General features: G+C 40.1%; 1 protein-coding gene across 7 annotated transcripts in view; it reads left to right on the top strand.

Annotated features, from left to right (window-relative positions):
• The window catches only part of SNCAIP (synuclein alpha interacting protein), a 147,293-nt gene that overhangs the window by 88,033 nt on the left and 38,669 nt on the right, over positions 1-20,591 (top strand). For 6 of the 7 annotated variants that reach the window (XM_073010740.1, XM_073010739.1, XM_008014247.3 and 3 more), the window contains one exon: positions 19,337-20,208. The exons of the other annotated variant lie outside the window; for it this stretch is intronic. In XM_073010740.1, the coding sequence (XP_072866841.1) occupies positions 19,337-20,208 (872 nt within the window). The remainder of the gene's footprint in view (positions 1-19,336; positions 20,209-20,591) is intronic. 7 annotated transcript variants of the gene reach the window in all.

Genomic DNA, 20,591 nt, shown 5'->3' with positions numbered 1-20,591 from the left:
TCAAGAGTTGTTTTCCCTCTATAAATCAAATTAAGCTTCTCTTCTTTTCCTTCTATGATGGGCAAAAATGAAAATAAAAAAGGATATTGATGGGAGTGATACCATGGTATTAAACTATGAAATGATGTTTATTATTTTTCCAAGTAGTTACTCTGTGGCATCACCATTAACCTTCCCAAAGCTGGACCTCCTCTGATAGTCAGTAGAATCCTGAGAACCAGATAATCCTCAAATTCCGTGTTTAAAAATAAATAGATGTGCCTTACCTATACAGCTACTAGAATTCTAGGCCTTTCTGATGGAAAGGATTTTTACAAAGCTAATTTACTTTTCACTGGACTGTTTGTTTTCCTTTGACATTTTGCTTAGGAGAGACGGGAAAATTAATTAGCCTTTCTAGGTTTGTTTATCTCAGTGTTTTTTGTGTGTGTGAGTGAAAGTAATGCTTCAATGTTTGGGTCAGAAACATCACAGAAGATAGTTTTCAGTTCAAATAGAAGCTTTTACTTGCCTTCACTTATTTTTTATTTCCAAAGCATTCAAGTTTGTATAGGGTTTAATAGATGCTCTTGGCTATAAGTCTTATAAGAATGTGTCTTTTTAAAAGGCAGTGCCCGTTTCAGACTTGAACCAATGACTGTGATCAATGACACAGGTAGCCGACTGCAGTAGGGAGCCTGCCAAGCTCAGAGTCACCAGGCCTAGGTTTGAATTAGAGTTCAGGCACTTCTCAACTAAATGACCTTGAATCTGTGACTAGTTATCTACAAAATAGAGAAGAAACCTGTACTAATGTTGCCTGGCTGTCCTTAGGATCAAAATTAGGTGATGTAACGAATGGGTACTTTGCAGATACAAGATTTTCTTTTTCCTTTAATTGGATGTAGGGAATAAGAGAGAAGAAATAATAGCAAATACTTTATTAGTGCTTAATGTGCTGGGTAGTGTTGTATGCGCTCTACTTACATTAATCCCATTCATCCTAAAATAGTTGTGAGCTAAGTACTATTAGGATGTTTATATTATAGATGGGCAAAATGAGGAACAGAGATGAGAAGTTAAATATCTTACCCAGAGTCACACAGCAATTAAGTTACACAGCTGAGATTCAAACCCCGGGAAGTCTACTTCCAGATTCTGTTATCTTATCCCTTGCATATACTCTCCTTCCAAATAGTTTGACTTGGTGGCAATAATTTACTTTTAAGATATTATCCTTTTAAATCTTTACAAGTCAATATTTTCCCTGATTAGTGTAAATTATTTTTTCTCTGTTAAATGGTGACTCTTACCAAGTTAAGTGAGTAAACAGAAACTTTTAGCAACTGTTATTCCCGGCTGGTTCATTCCATTTTCTCCAGGTCTTACAATTTCTAGTGGTATCTACAATAAATGATGGTAGACTTTTCTTCGGTGGTTGAGGAGGAGGCCAGTTTCAAACTTAAAAGCTTTTGAACTTTACCCAGTGCAAAGGCACAGTGCTCAAGGTAATCAGCAATAATTAGACCTGACAGGAAATGGATTGTGAGCAAAACACTCAAACCTCTTAATGGAATTGCATGTACATTTTCAATTTGATGGACCATTTGGAGGCTGCGAAACTGCATTCTGATAGATCGAGAGTGATCCTAGAAAAAGGAACCCACAGAAAAATGTGTCTGCCCAGAGCATCACTGTAGAATTATCCATGGGCCCATCTGAAAGAAATTTCAATATGGTGAAGTTTTTGGAGCTGGTTTCCTAAGGAACTGAGGCATTCTCAGTCAGTTCCGTAGGCATCATGATATAGAAATAACCCTTCTCACCCTGTCTTTCTTGTATCAGCCACATAGAAGGAGTTTGCTCCAGGAAAGTTAGCAAATTTCTATCTTTTCAAACGGGCGCAACAGAATGCACTTTGGCTTCTGAGAAAAGTCCGTATCTTCTTTGGGATGGGGCACTCGGCACTCTCAGGGGAATCTTCCTCAACCGTCTGTCACTTACAGCATACCTGACTGATATGGTTTGGATCTGTGTTCCCATCCAAACTTCATGTTGAGTGGTAAATCCTAATGTTGGAGGTGGGGCCCGGTGGGAGGTGACTGGATCTCGAGGATGGATTTCTCACTAATGGTTTAGCACCAACTCCTTGGTACTATCCTTGTGATAGTGAGTGAGTTCTCATGAGATCTGGTTGTTTAAAAGTGTGTAGTACCTCTCCCACTCTGTCTCTTGCTCTTGCCTCCGCCATGTGAGATGCCTCATTCCCCCTTCTGCCATAATTGGAAGCTTCCTGAGGCTGTTGCAGAAGCAGAAGCCACTATGCTTCCTGTACAGCCTGCAGAATCATGAGCCAATTAAACCTCTTTTCTTTATAAACTACCCAATCTCGGGTATTTCTTTATAGCAGTGCAAGAATGGACTAATACGATACCCCCACGAGACAAAGACATTTCTCTTTACCTTTCTAGAATAGTTACACACTTGCTATTTTGTATAGGTTGTCAAATTTTAACATCTATCCTTGTACATATTATGTCTCTGACCAGATGTTCTCATTTGCTCTCTTACTTATTTATTCAGCAAATATGTGTTGAGTGTCCTCTGGCCCAGGTATTGAGGACATGGTAAAGAACAAGACAGACAAGGCCTCTGTGCTCACGAAGCTTACGTTCTACTGGGAGTGACAGCCAAAAGGCAAGCAAACAGATAAACAAGGTCACCACAGATAGTGAAAAGAGGCAACATGAGGGACTGTGGTAGTTTTTAGAAGCTGGGGAGGGAGGTCTTAGAGCATCAAAGAATGTTAGAAGTCCCCAGCCATGAGAAAACTAGCAAAGAGTGTTGAAGGCAGAGGAACTAGTAATTGCAAAGTGCCTAAGCCAGAAATGAGCTTAGCAAGTATGAGGAAGAAGAAAACCAATGTTGCTGCAGCATGGTGATCAAAATGAGGAGCAGTAGGAGATGAAGGCAGAGAGATAATCAGAGTCAGACTCCTTGGGGAGTTCAGATTTTATGCTTAGTGCAGTGAAGAGCAATGCCAGCAGGATTCCAATTTTTCTAAAATCTTATGACCTGGAAAGAAGCCTCAGAATGTAGAATCATAACTCCCCCTAAGAGAAGGGACTTTCAAAATCAGCTATTCTGTGAGAAAGAGCAAGTGAGCAAGTACAAATAATAAACAAATGGGCAAAATGCTGACAACTGATGAATGTGGATAAAAGGTCTACAGCTATTTTTTGTACTGTTTTCGTTTTTGCGACTATTGTATACATTTATTTACAAGTGAAAAATGTAAGAGTTATACACAAATAAAAAGTTTTCTAAAAGGCAAAAAATAACTAGTCCAAAGCCAATTAGATCTTTGAAGGTAATGCTTCTTATCCCAACCACAGGGTCATCTAGCCTGTACTTCATCAATTTAGCAACAGGGAGTGCACAATCTCAGGAGGCAGCCCATCCATAAATGTTAATGCTTTTACTGGCCAAAGTCAGTGTCCCTTGAATTTCCACTCATTGATCCTGGTTCTTCCTTTGGAACCTCAGAATAGGACAGTCCCTCCTGAACAAGAGTTTCACTAGGTATGTGGAGACAGCAGTCACTCTTGGGCCTGTCTTCTCCAGGTGAACATTTCCTTCCGCAGTTCTGAGTGTGTGCTGCCCATTCTTTTCACTCTCTGTGGATACAGTGCAGTTATCCTCTTAAAGTGGAGCTCCCAGAACCAAACCAGAGGTTCCTCCACATGTGGTCTACTTGGAAACCTGTCAGCCCCACAGAACACTCCCCAGGGTTTCCCACATACCTTTTCTGTTTTCCCAAGTAGGGCTGTCCATTCTGCCTGCTTCCTGAGTGTCCTCAGAGAAGCTGGAGTGTAAAATGAGCCCTGTTTGTGGCCTTTGGAAGCATCTCTGTGAGACACACAGCCTAGGGCTCACCTCTCTTCATCCCTACGGCCCTAGTGGTGGGCTCCAAGAATGAAAATGGCAATGTTGTCAGAGGCCTGGAAATCATGTCCTCGCACCTTCCACTGGCCACCAACACCCACAAATCCACCTTAGGAGTGCCCTTTCTTTAGCTAGAAGCTTTGATTCCTATTGAAGTCTATGTTTTCCCCTAACAGGAATAATATTTTAAACTATTCTCTATCAGTTACTCTGCACTAGGACTATTTCAAATTTTTGTAAGAAAAGTGGTTTAGAAAGAAAGGAAGTGCAAGGGAATTGGAGATGCCACAAGGTGGGAAGGAAGCAAAAAACTGGGAGTAGGAAGCCTGAGAATGAACTGCCTGTGCAAGGAGATGCACAGGTGTTATTGAGGTTTCTGAGTTGTTTCATAAGCCAGCAGTGTACCAGGCATTGTGCCAGGTCTCTGTAAGCAGCATATTTATCCTCAGAATAATTATCAGAGGGAGAAGCATTACTGTGCCTATTTTATTGATGAGGAAACTGAGGCTTGCGAGGGTAAATAATGTGCACAAAGTTCTAGAGCTAGTAAGTGGATGTGAAACTTGCTCTACAGTCTCCATACCTCCTGTGGGTAAGCTGACTCAATTGAGGAGTAATTTATTCCAGAGAACCATGTGTAGCAACTAGTTTGGGGCAAGGATTAGCAGCAAAGGAAATTATGTGTTTAAAAAAAAAAAAAAAGTTGCACCTAAAAAGGAAGTTATTCGTGAAACTTTTGCATGCATTCTCTGCTTAATATCTGCTACTCAGGTGGGAAAAGAGGCACAAAGCAGTGAACGTTAATTCTTCTCTATGGTTTTCTCCAAATGAGGACAAAAAATACATTATGGTGACATATGGTGTTCAAATCAAAACATATTCAGTTTCTTTGATTTAGAGTTTTTAAAAATTAATTGGACATTCAAATACACATTTGTTTCAATTCATAGTGCTTTAAATGTGATTATTTCAAAATCTGTATCTGCTAAACTCATTGTATAATTTTCTTATGAAAGAAGGCAGACAAATATTAATACTGCTTCACATCTGAAAACTTAGATGTGCTGAGGTTAGAAAATTCAGTTATATAATAGTAATAAATGACCCTGTAATGTGTCTGAATGGATTCTGAAAAAATGTTATACCTAAATAATATAAAGTGTTACTTGTATGACAATGAGTAAAGGAAATAGTACTTTTTAAACTTGGTGTCTGGCATTAAAGTCATGTAGGTTATACATTTAAAAGCATTGCAAATTTGCTATATTTTTGAACCCTGTGTATGCAAATTTTGTGACAAACCCTAAACCTACAAAGATAAAATATGTGATGTTCTAAGATTAAAGGGATTTAAGCCAGCACCTAAAATAATAAGTTGACATGAAATTTGTCCTGTTGATGCTGTTATGACATAGTTGGTGATGCTAAATATATAAACCTCCTGTTTTCAATATTTATTAAGTTTTAATGCTAAAAGCTTGAAAGTGAAGGCTGGTATGGCAGTTTGAATTGAAAAGCTTGCTGATTAATCCATTTCACAGGATGTAATGTAAACTGGACTGCAAAGAGCGGGGAAACACATTTTCTAAGATCTCAATCAAGAAAATGAACACTTCATCCTGATGCAGCAAGGAACCTAACATTGATAACAAAGAACTGTCTCTTTAACTAGAGTAAAAATTTACAAATGATAAGATATCTAGATGAGATTGTTTATCAAATAAAACAATTATTTTTATTGTTTAACAAAACATAATTATAAAAATGATATAATCCATTATTTTTAAAGAACTTAACTTTTCCACCAAAACAAAATTACTGCACTTCTTTCAAGTATTTTTCCCCTGGAGGCATATTTGTACATATCGTTGTCATCACAATATGAGAACAATTTTTGCGCTTTTTCTGTTGCTCCATAATGTGCACAGGCCATCATTTTGAATGGACCACAGAACTTACCCATGAAAACTGAGCTGCCCCTTCTGTGGAAAGGGAGAGATCATCTCTACCTTTAACCCCTTTAACCTATTAACACTTCATTTATGTTTCTGAGAAGAAGGACGTAGGTCAATGTTCATAAAGATGGGGGCAGGGAGTGAGAGAAAAGTTAAAATAAAATTCTAGTGGTATTGAAAATAACAAAAAAGGCTGGGTATGGTGGCTCATACCTGTAATCGCAGCACTTTGGGAGACTGAGGCAGGTGGATCATTTGAGGTCAGGAGTTCAAGACCAGCCTGGCCAACATGGTGAAACCCTGTCTCCACTAAAAATACAAAAATTAGCTGGGTGGTAGTGGCACACCCCCATAATCCCAGGTACTCCAGAGGCTGAGGCAGGAAAATCGCTTGAGCCTGGGAGGCGGAGGTTGCGGTGAGCCAAGGTCGTGCCACTGCGCTGCAGCCTGGGTGACAGCGAGACTCTGTCTCAAAAAACAAAAACAGAAAAAAAAAAAAAAAGAAAAGAAAAAGGGCTGAAGGTAGCAGAGCTTAAACACATCACATCTTTGCCCCTTTTTCTCTTGACTGAAGCATTTCTTTTCTTTGCTTAACCATAAATGTTAAGTGGCACAACAAACTGATTTTCTACGAGGTTCACAGCAGTGGAATTAAGGAAGTTAGGAATAAGACAGTATTTGAGGGAAAGAAAACTTAAGGGTAGAAACTCACAGTCTTCTCTCCTGTGTTTTGGTTTATTTTTACTAGACTCTAAGAAACATATCTTCCACTCCCCAAACTGGTAAGTAAAGAAACCGCCTGTTGGTAGAAATGAGTTAAAGGAAATCTGCAGTAAGAAAGGATGAAAAATGGGAAGTCTAGAGAGAGGCATCCTTTAGGCAGGGAGAGAAAGAACTGAAGCATAGGGACAAGGAAAAATGTATACACAGCCAAGTGCCTTTGACTTTGTCTGGCTTTGCAGTGACTTCCTTCTCACAAGTCCCCATCCTATCACAGGAATAGCGGTTTCCCCATCCCATCTTCCCATACTTTTTAAAGGCAAAAGTATGAGTGTGTGTTGAGGGGCATTTCTAGTTTGGTAGCTCTGTCATAGCATCTCTGACAGCACTCTAGTTCTTCCTGAAAGCATAGCCTTTGCTTTTGTCTCTCAATATTAAATGGGCTCTTATCTTCCCATTTCAGATCACCCCTTTTTATCCTCCTTTACTCTGACTCTTCCCTCAAAAAAAAAAAAGTCATAAAGTAAACTCAAGTAATAGAGACAAAATCCTAGCATCTCATAGTTGAAGGGTCCTCTTGCATAAGTCCCGATGCTTCTGTGGCATTTGCTTGTTCAAATGGCCCTTGCATCTCACCGTATGATCCAGGACCCACCCCAGCACCATTAGCGGCAGCATCACCCAGAAGGTTGTGAGAAATGCAGGCTCTCAGACTTGCCCCAGATTCCTGAATCAGAATTTGCATTTTAACAAGCTCAATCCCCATTTATGCACATTCAAGTTTGAGAAGCACTGACCTGGGTCACCTAGATACCAGTCCATTGTTTTTAGTGAGGCACAGTGATCTTTTCAAAAATGCAAGTCTTATCATGCCACTCCCTGCTCAAAACCAAGCAATGGTTTCCCAGGATGGTTCTCAAGATATGCAGTGGGAAACTCTCATGTGGCCTTCAAGGCCCAGAGTGATCTTCTGTTGGACCAACAGGCTTCCTTGCATGCCTCCTGCCTGCCAGTCACATCAAGGAGCCTCCTTCAGTTCTTCAAATGAGCAGTGTTCCTTCACATGGGATGTTATTCCTTTTCTCCCTCCACCTCCAAGGTCACCTCCTTAGGGCCCCTTTACTTGACTTTCTGGACCAGCACTGTCCAGTAGAAATATAATGTGATAGACATAGAGTGTGGAATAATAAACACTGGAAATTCAGAAGGGTGGGAGAGGGGTGCAGGGTGAGAAATTACTTAATAGGTGCAATGTTCGTTATTCAAGTGATGGTTATACTCAAAGCCCAAACTTCACCACTGTGCAATAGATCCACATAACAAAACTGTACTTGTACCCCTTAAATGTATACAAATAAAAAGCCTGAGGAAACAACGACAAAGAAATGTAATGTGAGCCACATGCCACATACGTAACTTAAAATTTTTCTAATCTACATTAAAAAGTATAAGCAGGTAGGTCAATTTTATAATGTACTTTCCTTAACCCAACAAGTGAAAACTATTATCATTTTGACAAGTGCCACTAGTCATATTTTAAGTGTTTGATAACCACAGGTTTCTAGTGGCTCCTAAACTGTACATCCCACCAACTCCTATTATTTCCTAGCTCCCTATACTTTTCCTACTCTATACATATCTGTATACTAATGTGATGTTGGTTTAATATCAGTACACTAAAAACTCATTCGGGTGATTTGTTCATGATGGTGTCTCCAGTGCCTGGGCGCTGCTGCTGACCATATACCTGAGGTGTAGATGGACAGATGAATGTGTGAGGACGTGAAAGGAATCCTCTGGGTTTGTATCGTGGTTGAAGTATGAGACAGCTGATATTTTGCTTCTCTTCGTTTGGTTTGACACCCTGATTCTTCAGTTATCTCCTCTTTCATCTGCACTGTTAATCTCTTTGTCTCCATGACGCCATTATCCTCATCATACAAACATTCTCTACCTTCCATCTTAACAAACAAACAAACCACCTCTAGAAGCTCCCATCCTATTTGCTCCTCCTTGCCAACCCTCCATTTATAGCCAACCTGCTTTAAAAAGTCATGGGAAACTCCCTCCCCTGTCCCCAACTTTCTATTTACTTTAAACATCCCTAGTATGATTTCCATCTCTCTAGGGAAGGTGATGGCTTCCATGCTGTCAAATGCACTGACACTTTGCTGTTCTCATCTTTCTTGACCTGTCAACATTAGCTGAGACAATAGGCCCCTCCTTTCTGGAAACAGTCTCCTCTCTTGGCTTTGTGAGACCACCTCTCTCCTCATTTTTCTCCTAACACTCTAACACCCTCTTAATCTTCCTTTGCAACTCCTCCTCCCGCTAAATTTGACCTTTCAATAGTCAAGTGGGACTAAATATTTAATAGGACCCTCCCTCTGCCCTCTCAGCCTCTCATTTGGTCTCTCATACATGCTTACAGCTTCAAATACCATCTACATGCTGCTGGAAATCCTCTCCACACTCCAGCCTCCTATTTAATGGCCCACTCAGTGTCTACATTAGAAGTCTTATGGAATTCTAAAGAGAAATGTTTGAATTCCCCTGCCTGACGTGTTGCTCCTCATACTCCGTCCTCAGTGAACTGCACTCTGCTGACTGAAACATCTCATCAGGTGCTGAAGCCAGATTTTCTTGCTTTCCCTGATGTCCCATATCAATTCATCACCAGGTCTTGAGTCTCTGTGCTCAAAGTATATCCCCATGCTGTAAACTAAATGTTTGTGTCCCTCCAGAATTTGTATGTTGAAACCTAACTCTCAAGATGATGGTACTTGGAGGTGGGATCTTTGCAGAAGTGATTAGTCAAGAGGATGGAGCCCTCATAAATGGAATTAGTGTCTTACCAAAGCAGCTACTGAGAGCTCCCTCTCCCGCTTCTGGACTCCGAAGACACTCACTTCTCTGCAAAACCCCTCAGAAATACCCATTTCAGTTAAAATAATAAACAAACTCTTTGTTGTGGCCAATAAAACCCCCAAATGGGGGTTATCGGAGTCCCTGATAACCTCCCCCAGCTTCAACTTTGCTTCCTTTGACTCTGACCCACTCTGATCTAGCAATAACAGCTACAGAACCTGCCAGATTCTCTCTGCTTTAGACACTTGCAGATGTGCTTCCTTCTACCTACTCAGATCTTCGTAAAATTATCTTTTATATTATCTCCCAGTTTCTCACATAATTGGCTTCTTCTCATCCTCCAGGTCTTAGCTTAAATGTCACCTCCTTGTTGAGGTTCTCATCTGTTTTCTATTCCAGTTCCCTCCTTATTCAAAGCAGTTTGCATTTAGTAATTTTTTTTTTATTTATCTGTGTACTTGCATCATTGTCTGAGCAGGATTATGTCTATTTCATTCACCCCTGCACCCCTAGAGACATGTGCACAGAAGACATTCAATATATATTTGTTGAATGAATTAACCGTATAAGAGTACTGTAGCATTCTGCCAATTACCAGTTGCTTTAGCACTCTGACTATGCTTTGTATTCCTGCTTTTCTTGCTTACTAAATAAAAAAAAAAAAAAAGGAAAAAAGATCACCACCCTTAGCCGGTTGAAGGAATTAGCAGCTGTAAGAACAGATTCTCAGTGATAAAATCACTCTAAATTTAGGCTAATGCTGCTAAAAATAAAGAGGAAGGAAACACTTCCACTCAACCGTTTTCAAGAAAGGTTGGGGGATATTTTTGTTTTTTTGTAGACAGGGTCTCACTCTTTCGCCCCAGCTGAAGTGAATTGGTACAATCATAGCCCACCACCAGCCTCCAACTCCTGGACTCAAGCAGTCCTCCTGCCTCAGCTTCCCTCGTAGATGAAACTACAGGAGCAAGCCACCATGCCTGGCTAATTTTTTAATTCTTTGTAGAGATGAGGATCTCACTGTTACTCAGGCTGGTCTCCAATTTCTGGCTTTAGGCAGTCTTCCCACCTCAGTCTCCCAAAGTACTGAAATTACAGGTCTGAGCCAGTGCGCCCAGCCAAGAAAAGTCATTAAAAATTATTTTTCCTTTTTTTTGTTTTTTGTTTGTTTGTTTGTTTGTTTGTTTGAGACAGAGTCTTGCTCTGTTGCCCAGGCTAGAGTGGAGTACAGTAGCACAATCTCGGCTCACTGAAACCTCCATCTCCCAAGTTCAAGTGATTCTCCTGCCTCAGCCTCCTGAGTAGCTGGGATTATAGGCATGCACCACCATACCTGGCTAATTTTTATATTTTTAATAGAAATGGGGTTTCACCATGTTGGCCAGGCTGATCGTGAACTCCTGACCTCAAGTGATCCGCCCACCTTAGCCTCCCAAAGTGCTGGGATTACCGGCATGAGCCACTTTGCCTGGCCATAAATTATTTTTCTAACTTTGCTCCCACACAGAAGGTTCCTAGTAAATTGTTACCAAAATTTACACAGACAACACAGTGTTGGATTTAGGTTAGAGTGAATCTGAAATGAGTATGACTACTGATTTCTGGGATTCCATTGCATATATGTGACCCAAATAGAGAAAAATGTGAATTGTATCTTTAGGGAATAATTTAATTTCAATAAGGCAGTCCTCCAGTGTTACGGAAAGAAAGTTAAGAGTCAGAGAACCTTGGTCCTAGTTGAGAAGTCAGCATGCTATGTCATTTTCCACATTACACTTAAAATTCTCTGAGTTCTCATTTATTTCCAAGTAAGAATACATAAGAACTGTCTATCCATCCTCCAGAGTTGTGGAAATCTAATGAAATCATACACTTGCCTTGTACTCAGAAGCATAAAAAGCCTTACATAAATGTATCGGCAATTTTAAAGTATTAAGTGGAGGGCATTTTAGGAAAATTCCAAATGAGAAATATTGCTTTGTAGAATTCTTAAAATATATTTAAATCTTTTTTTCACTCTTATTAGTAATATTTGTGAAGTGTACGGTGACCTGCACCTGAAGACGGAGGTGCAGCAGCTCTGCCATTCATTAATCCCGGCGAGCCACTGTCCATTCTTCCTCCCACTTTGTTTGCCACTGCACCTGCCTGTTCTCTCTCCAGTCTTGTACCTGAGGGCTCAGGCCATGGTAGGAGCTTGCAAGGGCAGACCTACAGACCTGCCAAGAGCAAGAGTAAGCTGCAGGCCAGCACTGGATCTTCCATTTCTCCTCCCCTTAAAGTGTGTCCTTCTTAAAATAAGACCACTTTTCACAGACTCACCACTTTGTTTCTTGTGGAAAATAGAATGCATTTAACTTTTAGCAAAAATAAAACAAGAAGGGAACACTTTTATACCCTAAAGACACACCCCATTTTCTTTGTCGTCTTGGTGTCTAAAGCTAATTTTCTAATGTGGACACATAGTCCATATTTAGAAGTAAAATCAGCAGACATTTTGGGAGTTGTCAACTGAAAATGGAGAGAAGAGGGTAGAAATTTTTCAACCTGTGCTGTCAGCCTCCTGTTCTCTCCTACCAAGGAGCAGTAACTCAGAGTCCTTTGTCCTTGACGGTAGATCAACCCTGTAAAATATCGCCACCTTCAGTTAAAATGTGTGTGTGCTGCACGGCCAGAAGCGACACTGAGCCTGCTCACAGCTCTGCTCTGTTCCAGAGCATCTCCAATGGTGAGCCTTTCACTGTCCCTTGACATGTATCTCTCCCTACATTTCCTCAAGAGAGAGAGGGAAAGAAGGAAAGGAAACCTGGTAAACGGGCCTGGAATGAACACAAAACTTAATCCACTCACGAGGTTTTGCTAGTGTCAAAGTGAAGGTCAGCATACTTTATAGATGGCACAATAATGCGAAGACCATGTAACTTTCTTCACCCCACCAATTGCTGTTCTATGGAAACTGTACTTTTGAAGCCCAAAGGTTTAAAGTTGTCAAAATATTGAGTCTGATTTCGTGATGGAATATGCCTCTTTGGTGAAGTATCTTTTCTATCCAGGGTAGTAGGGCTTGAGTATTTCAATGAGTTGTCACAAAACAAAAAAAATGGGTGAAAATAGGGTACAAAATTATGTGAGCTGGAAATAATAAAACATGAATCAGACACATTCAACGACAGCTGCTTGATATCAGTAGCCACTTACAGACAGAAAGTTTAGAACCCAAATCAGTGACGCTTTCCCCACAGTGTTTTAATGCCCTAAAGTGTATAGATCGTTGGCTGGCATTTCTATAATAAACAAGTCTTCTGTCCTCCTTTCTCAGCCTCACATTACCCTTACTAGAGGGTCTGTAGCATCAATGAAAAGGATGAGCAAGCAGCCCAAAAGGAACATCCCAGAAACACTCATTCCTCACACACCGTTTTGCTCTTCCCAACACAGTGCCCCATCACAGTTCTCTAAATCCAGACTTGACTCAGCCTTAACTTTGATCAGGTCATGGTCTGATCTCACAGGGCAGCACAGAAGAACACCCAGCAAGTCGTCCTCACTCAGACTCTGTGCCTTCTTCCTCCTGTCAGAACATGGGATAAGCCACCTGTCATCACTTCTTACAGAACTTGAGGTGTCTGCAGTAAGTGGGTGCAGTACAGACTTCAGCTTGCATCGGACTAACCAACCTCCTGACTCTAGCATTAATACTCCCAATCGTTCATAATGCCCCTCCTTTTGCTGTGAAAATGGAAGGAAATGGAATGTTGAAGAACTTCAATAGTATGTTCTAGAAGGCGCCTAGGTTTCCAGTAGCTATGGATGTGAGGTATATTGTTGTGTATACTTGAAGGCAATTATAGCTAAAGCTGACCACTTTGTTCCTCATGGAAAATAAAATCCATTTAACTTTTAATGAAAAACAGTAGGGGAACACTACTTTGTCCTAAATCATACCCCTTTTCTTTCTCTTCTTGGTGTCTCAAGCTAAATTTCTAATATGGACACATAGCTTTCTATTTAGAAGTAAAATAAATAGGCATTTTGGGAGCCAGCACTGACGTTTGGTCTTGAAAATTGAATCCACTGTTGCAACAGCAAACTGTCCATTATCTTCCTAAGAAAATACTAATTTATCAGTCTTAGGAGCCAAACAGTTGCTCTGTGTCAGCAGTCAGCATAGCCTCATAATTATAAATTTGTGAGGATCTGGTGAAAGACATAGATCCAGAGAAATTATAGTGTTTCATAGTGAGTCATTCAGAATAAAGAGCTCTATTATTTGTAGACATTCCATACAGTCATAGAAATTTAGAGGTGGATCAGGTTTTAGCAATCTTATAGTCTAACCCCATCATTTTACAGATGAGGAAACTGAGGAATGTTTTGTAGGAAATAGATGAAAGTGGTTTAATATGCAGCACATCTTGTCTAAACATTTTCAAGAGCTTACAAATACTATCTTTGAAATATTTGGCACAATTGATGTGCCCAAAATGTGGCAAGGTGACTTCATTGTGTCAGAATTCATTTATTTACTATACTTTTCATCTTTGGTTTTGGCAGCTTCCTTCCCTCCCTCCTCCTCCTTTCCTTCCCTCCTTTCTTCCTTCTCTTCTTCCTTTCTCTCTTCCCCCTTCCTCCTTCCCTGGCCACCTCCCCTTTTATTCATTCATCCATTCATTGAAAGATTAAGTTGTTGGTCCCCAGTATCTTCAAGGCACCCTGCTAGACAAAGGGCTGGTTATAAACACAAGTTGGTTCTCAGACTATCTTTGCCCTTGAGGGGTTCCCAGGAGGAAAGATTAAACAGGTGTATGAGTGAATAGTTGTAACAGAATTTCTAAAATGCCCAACTCTAGGTATGTGCAGATATTATCAGGGCACTGGGAATCGAGGAGCAATTATTCCCTAAGAGAGTCACAGGAACTGCACAAAGGAAATAACCCCTGAGTGGAATCTTGTGAGATGAGCCTCAGTCTCAGGCAGAGAAGACAGCCAAGAGCATTATAGGAAAGTAAGAATAAGCTTAAACGCAGGGAGAGTGTGGTATATCCAGAAAGGATGAATTTAGCAGTGGAGCTGCAGGGAAAAATTAGTGATTTGGGAATCATGAGTGCTGAGATGATAAGGTAAATTAGAAAACGAATACAAGAGCTGCTACATACCATGCTAAAGAATTTAGCTATTTTCCTGAAAGCCAAGTTTCACAAACCTAGTAATTTAAGTATCATTTCCACAACATGCGTTATATCCCAAGTCTACCTGTGTTATTTTTGCTTTACCTGTATTGCATCTGTACTATGTTTATTTAATATATTTTTTCTAAAACACCTGACTTTCAGACATATTTGTTTTTAAAAGAAACTTCATGTCACTATGGTTGTAAATAGAAAGCCATGGTCACTTGCAATAAATTCAAGGTCATCATTAAAATGAATGTGATAAATTGAACATGAAACATTCCTTTAATTATTTGCTTATGAACATCTCTGAGCCTGAAGCCTGTGGTCTCATTTTTCGAATAGGGAATTGTAAGTTTTGGAAAGGAGTTAAATTCATTCTAGCACCAAAATGAGTCTCCTTAAATTAGTGGGAAGAAAGAGAATTTGGAAGGCCAATAGCATTCTCACTTGGTAAATCAGGGGTATTACCATGGTTCCTGTGCGCCTCTTAGGTATTGCAGGGATATGCACCCACATATGGGGAAATATTGTTTAGTGCAGGGCTACCTGAAATATTTGAGTAGATTTTGGGTGACAAAGTCAGACTTACTGAAGAAGGATCACTCAGGACTGAAAAAAGAGAACAGGGGAAGCCAGGAAAAACTTACAGAGACTGTGGGAGAGGATCCCAGTGTGGTCCAGTCAGTTTAGTGATGATGAAGAAGAGGGCCCAGATTTCAGAGGGATTAAGGATAAGGACACAGCAGGACTTGGTGCCTGAGTGATGAAGGGCAGGGGTCAAGGAAAGAGAAGAGTCAAGGATGCCTTGGAGATAGAGTGCTTGGAAGACTGCATAAGTGTTCTTGTCACCATGTAGGCCACGATCACAAGGAATATGTTTTGGGAAGGGGAGTAGCATCTGGATGTATTGGGGGAAAAGGGGAAGAGGAGGGAGTGGGAAAGGGTGGAGAGAGATGAGGCACTTGGATCGGAACAGGCCACCTATCAGGAATCCTTGCACATTCTAAGACTGCATTACATGTTTACTCAATCAATAGATGGGTGTGGACAGTCAGCAGGCAAATACTTTACTAAAGCTCAGTGGCATTCCAAGTGTCAGCTAGATCTGAAGAGATAATTGTGGCCTATACATCAGCAGCAAATACATGTCTGTTTACTTACTGACCATTTTAGAAAATCTGTGGTGTAATCAGATAGACAGGTTTAAGGCTTATTAGGCATGTTTATTTCTGTAAGATGTTGAAAATGAGCCCATTCAACCAAAAAGTCATTATGAATCTACTTAGGTAAACCAATTTTTCTGGGTTCTTTAAGGGATAGAGAGATAAATTAGACACAGACTCTGCTCTCATGGAGCTTGTACAAATCTAAAATGGATAAAATTTGGGGAGATTTAAATTTTACTAACATGTAAAGAATTTATTCATAATTTCCAAAAAGCAAAATTAGCCTCAAAATTTTTCTAGTAACAAAATAAGTCTAAACCTTGTTTCCATGTATGATAAGAAATGTATTATTGCATTGCAATGAAATAAAAGTATGAGTGAAATTTTTGATAAATTTAAATAATTGCAAGTGAAAATCTCACTAGTCATTAATAGCCCCTCTTCTGTGTTGTTCTTAAAGTACATGATTACACAGCGTAGCAGCGATAAAAGAATTGAATTTTGTCTTTTGTATGTAGCACAAAGTTGCCCTTCTTCCCATCCAGGTATATGATATAGCAATAAATTGGAGCCTTTTAATGAAAACCTGTGAAATAATCCATTTTTCATTACTGGGATGTCTTTTCTTGGCAATCAAAACATAGACGAGAAAACACAGATCTCACAGCCTCAGAAAGAGTCATAGGTTTGAAGAAGGAGAGGGACAACAAACCAAAATGTTGGCACTCCTTCTTCAGTTTCTAGATCCTTCTGTGAAAAGATGTGTTTTCGTAAGACCCAGACAGAATTCATTTCCATAGAGCATTTTTAATGGATCCTGTCAGAACAAAACAGCTGGGAAACATATGGTATCCATTTCCCTGTATCACTTGGAAAAAATTTCACATGTAAATAAAGCCAACATAAAAGAGTAGCCCTTTGAACCTACGACCTTATATAACACATAAATATATTGGTACAATGCACTCGTTGTATTGACCTACTAAGTTATGTGGCTTTAAATTTTTTTATTACCTTCTGAGATGCACATTTTCTAGAGGTTCCAAAGAAATCAAGGTAATTGGCAAAATATTACCAAATATACTCAATAATAAGAGTGTATCTCAGAAATGTCTATGAGTATATATATACATTTTTTTCCATTTTATTTAAAGTCTTGCAGAAAGTTGATGAATAAAATTAAAGGCATATTTACATCTTATAAACTCTATGTCCACTATCTCTGCTGTTTTAATTAAATAAGTAACCATGTGTTCTTGAAGAGAGAAAGACTTGGCAGAAATTTCTGGCAGACATTAACTTTTCATGGCTTTATATTTTTAGAGAGAAAAGGTCACATAAAAGATAGAAAACTTTTACATTTATAAGAGACCAACTGGAATTAGTCTTTGCCTTTGCATATTTACATTTCATAAATAACTTTAGCAAATTGAGCTCTTACTGGCGATTATCACTCCACTGAGTTTATTAACAGGATTTTGTCCCCTGTGAAATTAAACTGTAAATCCCTCAGAAGGATGCACTTTGTACATTTTAGAAGATTTAATGTGTTATGCAAAGTGAGATTCAAATTCACATACTAGCATTTGTTAATTGTCTGATCTATGCCAAGCACTGTGTACAACTAAGAACTAGAGCCACCAAAGGGGAAAAAAAGCAGCAGCCTAAGACCATCTAGATACCTTCCTTCCCTTCTGGAACATTCTCTTCTACATTACTTATTGGAGAGAATCCAGCCCTCCTTCCACAGCTCATAGTATTCTCTTCTTAGATTCTAAAAAGTCAGAGCCAGAAAGGTCTGAGAAGTGGACTGCACAGTGCAGACCCTTGCAAACCTCATGCAAAGTTGTGGTCAGTTTCAGGGAAAGAACTCACAGATAGTTATATAGCATTCAGGTTCAGAGCACTCACTCTCATCCCCTTAGCTTTATTCAAGAACTTCTCTGAATCCTTTTAGAACATACCCCAGCAGGAAGAAGAATGACCAGCAGCTTAAATTTAGGGAACTTTAATAATGTATGTTCCGCTTTCACCCTAAGAGTCAATCACAGCCAAGGGCTATTGCAGAAGTTACAGATGTGAGTATACACCCATCTCATGTTCTTTTTTCCTTTGGTTGTTCCCAGTAGCAAAGAACACACACATACACATGCTTCTCACTTGTTGTTTCAGAAGAGAAGAGGTAAATGGAAGGTCCCTAGCTGTAGGGCATGCCCCCTGAAATCTCATCCTTTGATGGGGGATGATAGGAACTATGTGGCAGGGAACTAGGAACCCATAAATCAGTGACCTGCAAGTTTCCAAGGGTACTGGGTCATCTTTTATCTAGCAGGGGAGTGGCACGGGAGGAAGCAGTATAATCATGGCTGAGGAGACTCTTGTTGCTCCATCTGCTTGCCCCAAGAGAAGGCACCAGGCAGCCTCTCATAACTAGGAGAGATGGTTCTTATCTTTCACCTCCAGGTGTGTCTGGCTGTTTCACTTTCTACTCTGTCACAACCAGACACTTACTCAAATGCAAACCAACACACACAACCTTTATCCAAACTTTGCACAGAAATTAGAAAAAATAACCAGTCTGCCTAACCCATCTTCTTTTCAGAACTTTCTTACCCTGTTTATTTCCAGCCTTCTCAACAATGGAGGGCAGTATTGAATCTTAAAGAACATGTTCTGTTGTGAAGTGTTAGTGCATTCTGTCACTGTATCATATGTCAGAAAGCACCATGAAATGCTGCTGCATGATAGTTGACCAGGTACTTTGACCAAGGTGGGGTTAACTCAACTATGTCTTGTCTCCCATAGGCCTTTCAGCTCCTGAGCACTGCATTCCTTCCTATTCTTTCCCTAATCCACTTAATGGCACACCTAGGGAGTCACTCAGCAGATCATAGTTTGCATTTGCTCAATATTAAATAATATGCCCCTTCTTTACATGGGACTTCTTATGCATTAGGGGTGTATGTGGACATGCACGCTAATGTGTGTGCATGTGTGCATACAGCATACATCCCTTTTCTCCCTAAATTAGTTTGTAAGTTTTGTTTTGTTTTGTTTTGTTTTTTTGAGACGGAGTCTCACTCTGTTGCCCAGGCTGGAGTGCAGTGGCACAATCTCGACTCACTGCAAGCTCTGTAGTCTGGAAATTTATTTAACACTGAAAATCTTATTCTCTAATCTTGTTTTTCAGGGTAATGACAAATATATAAATATTGCCAGGGAGGTAGATCTATCCAGGGAATAAACCTAAATACCTATCTGGGGTTGCTTCCTTAGCTGTTTACCATTACCATTATTATTACTTTAATTAATTTTGAGTCAATATGTTATAACTTTCTTTGATTATTCGTTGTTTTCCAATGGTAAGTTTGATTTTTTTTTGTTCTATCGATATGCACTCTCTGTAAGTCACCCTCATGCACAGAGCCTTAATTTGAACATAGCGTGAATGAACCACATCTACCTGCATAGCCAAGATGTGTTCAGCATTCCAAATTAATAACTTCCTATTTTAATTTTTTAAAACCAGTTTCTAGCTCTAGCTGGAATTGTGGCATCTCAACTCTCATTACAAACACGCAAAAGCCCACGGGAATCGCTGATGTGTACAGTAAGTTCCGCCCAGTGAAGCGGGTTTCGCCACTGAAACATCAGCCAGAGACTCTGGAGAACAATGAAAGTGATGACCAAAAGAACCAGAAAGTGGTTGAGTACCAGAAAGGGGGTGAGTCTGACCTGGGCCCCCAGACTGAGGAGCTTAGCCCTGGAGATGGAGTGGGTGGCCCACCAGGTAAGAGCTCTGAGCCCAGCACATTGCTGGGTGAACTGGAGCACTACGACCTCGACATGGATGAGATTCTGGATGTGCCTTATATTAAATCCAGTCAGCAGCTTGCCTCTTTTACCAAGGTGACTTCAGAAAAAAGAATTTTGGGCTTATGCACAACCATCAATGGCCTTTCTGGCAAAGCCTGCTCTACAGGAAGTTCTGAGAGCTCATCATCCAATATGGCACCATTTTGTGTTCTTTCTCCTGTGAAAAGCCCTCACTTGAGAAAAGCATCAGCTGTCATCCGCGACCAGCACAAGCTGGCCACTGAAGAAACCGAGATCTCACCTCCTCTGGTTAAATGTGGCTCTGCATATGAGCCTGAAAACCAGAGTAAAGACTTCCTAAACAAGACATTTAGTGATCCTCATGGTCGAAAAGTTGAGAAGACAACACCAGACTGCCAGCTCAGGGCCTTCCACCTGCAATCCTCAGCAGCAGAATCCAAACCAGAAGAGCAGGTCAGTGGCCTGAACTGGACCAGCTCCCCAGGCCCAGAAGAAAGGAGTGAGTATCTGAAAAAAGTCAAAAGCATCTTGAACATTGTTAAAGAAGGACAGATCTCTCTCCTGGTAAGTATAATCTAATTCAGTATACATGTCAATAGACTGGAGACTCCTTTTTTATCAGCTGCATTCGTTAGTAACAGAACGATGCTGCATTTGTTTTGGTTCTTACTTAATCTTTACTTGTGGCTTTAGTTGGGAGATGTGACCTTTTGAGTTTTAAAATAAGAAGTTATGAGGTTAATACAGGGAAAACAAATGGCTAGAGAGTGAGTGTTATTTCATTTTAACTTTGCATGAATTCAACTGAAAAGAAGACTCAATCTCAAACAAAGAGAGCCCGGCACTTTCTTTAACTTGAATCTTAGTCTTTTTGCTTTTCAAATGGTTCTCAATGCTCTCATGCAGTTATTTGTGGGGATGTCAATTCTTGGCTGATGGTGGACCTG

The sequence above is a fragment of the Chlorocebus sabaeus genome, chromosome 23 (genome assembly GCF_047675955.1).
Source record: "Chlorocebus sabaeus isolate Y175 chromosome 23, mChlSab1.0.hap1, whole genome shotgun sequence".
NCBI lineage: Eukaryota > Metazoa > Chordata > Mammalia > Primates > Cercopithecidae > Chlorocebus > Chlorocebus sabaeus.
The sequence above is the reverse complement of the archived record's forward strand: the minus strand, read 5'-3'. Positions and strand labels throughout refer to the sequence as shown.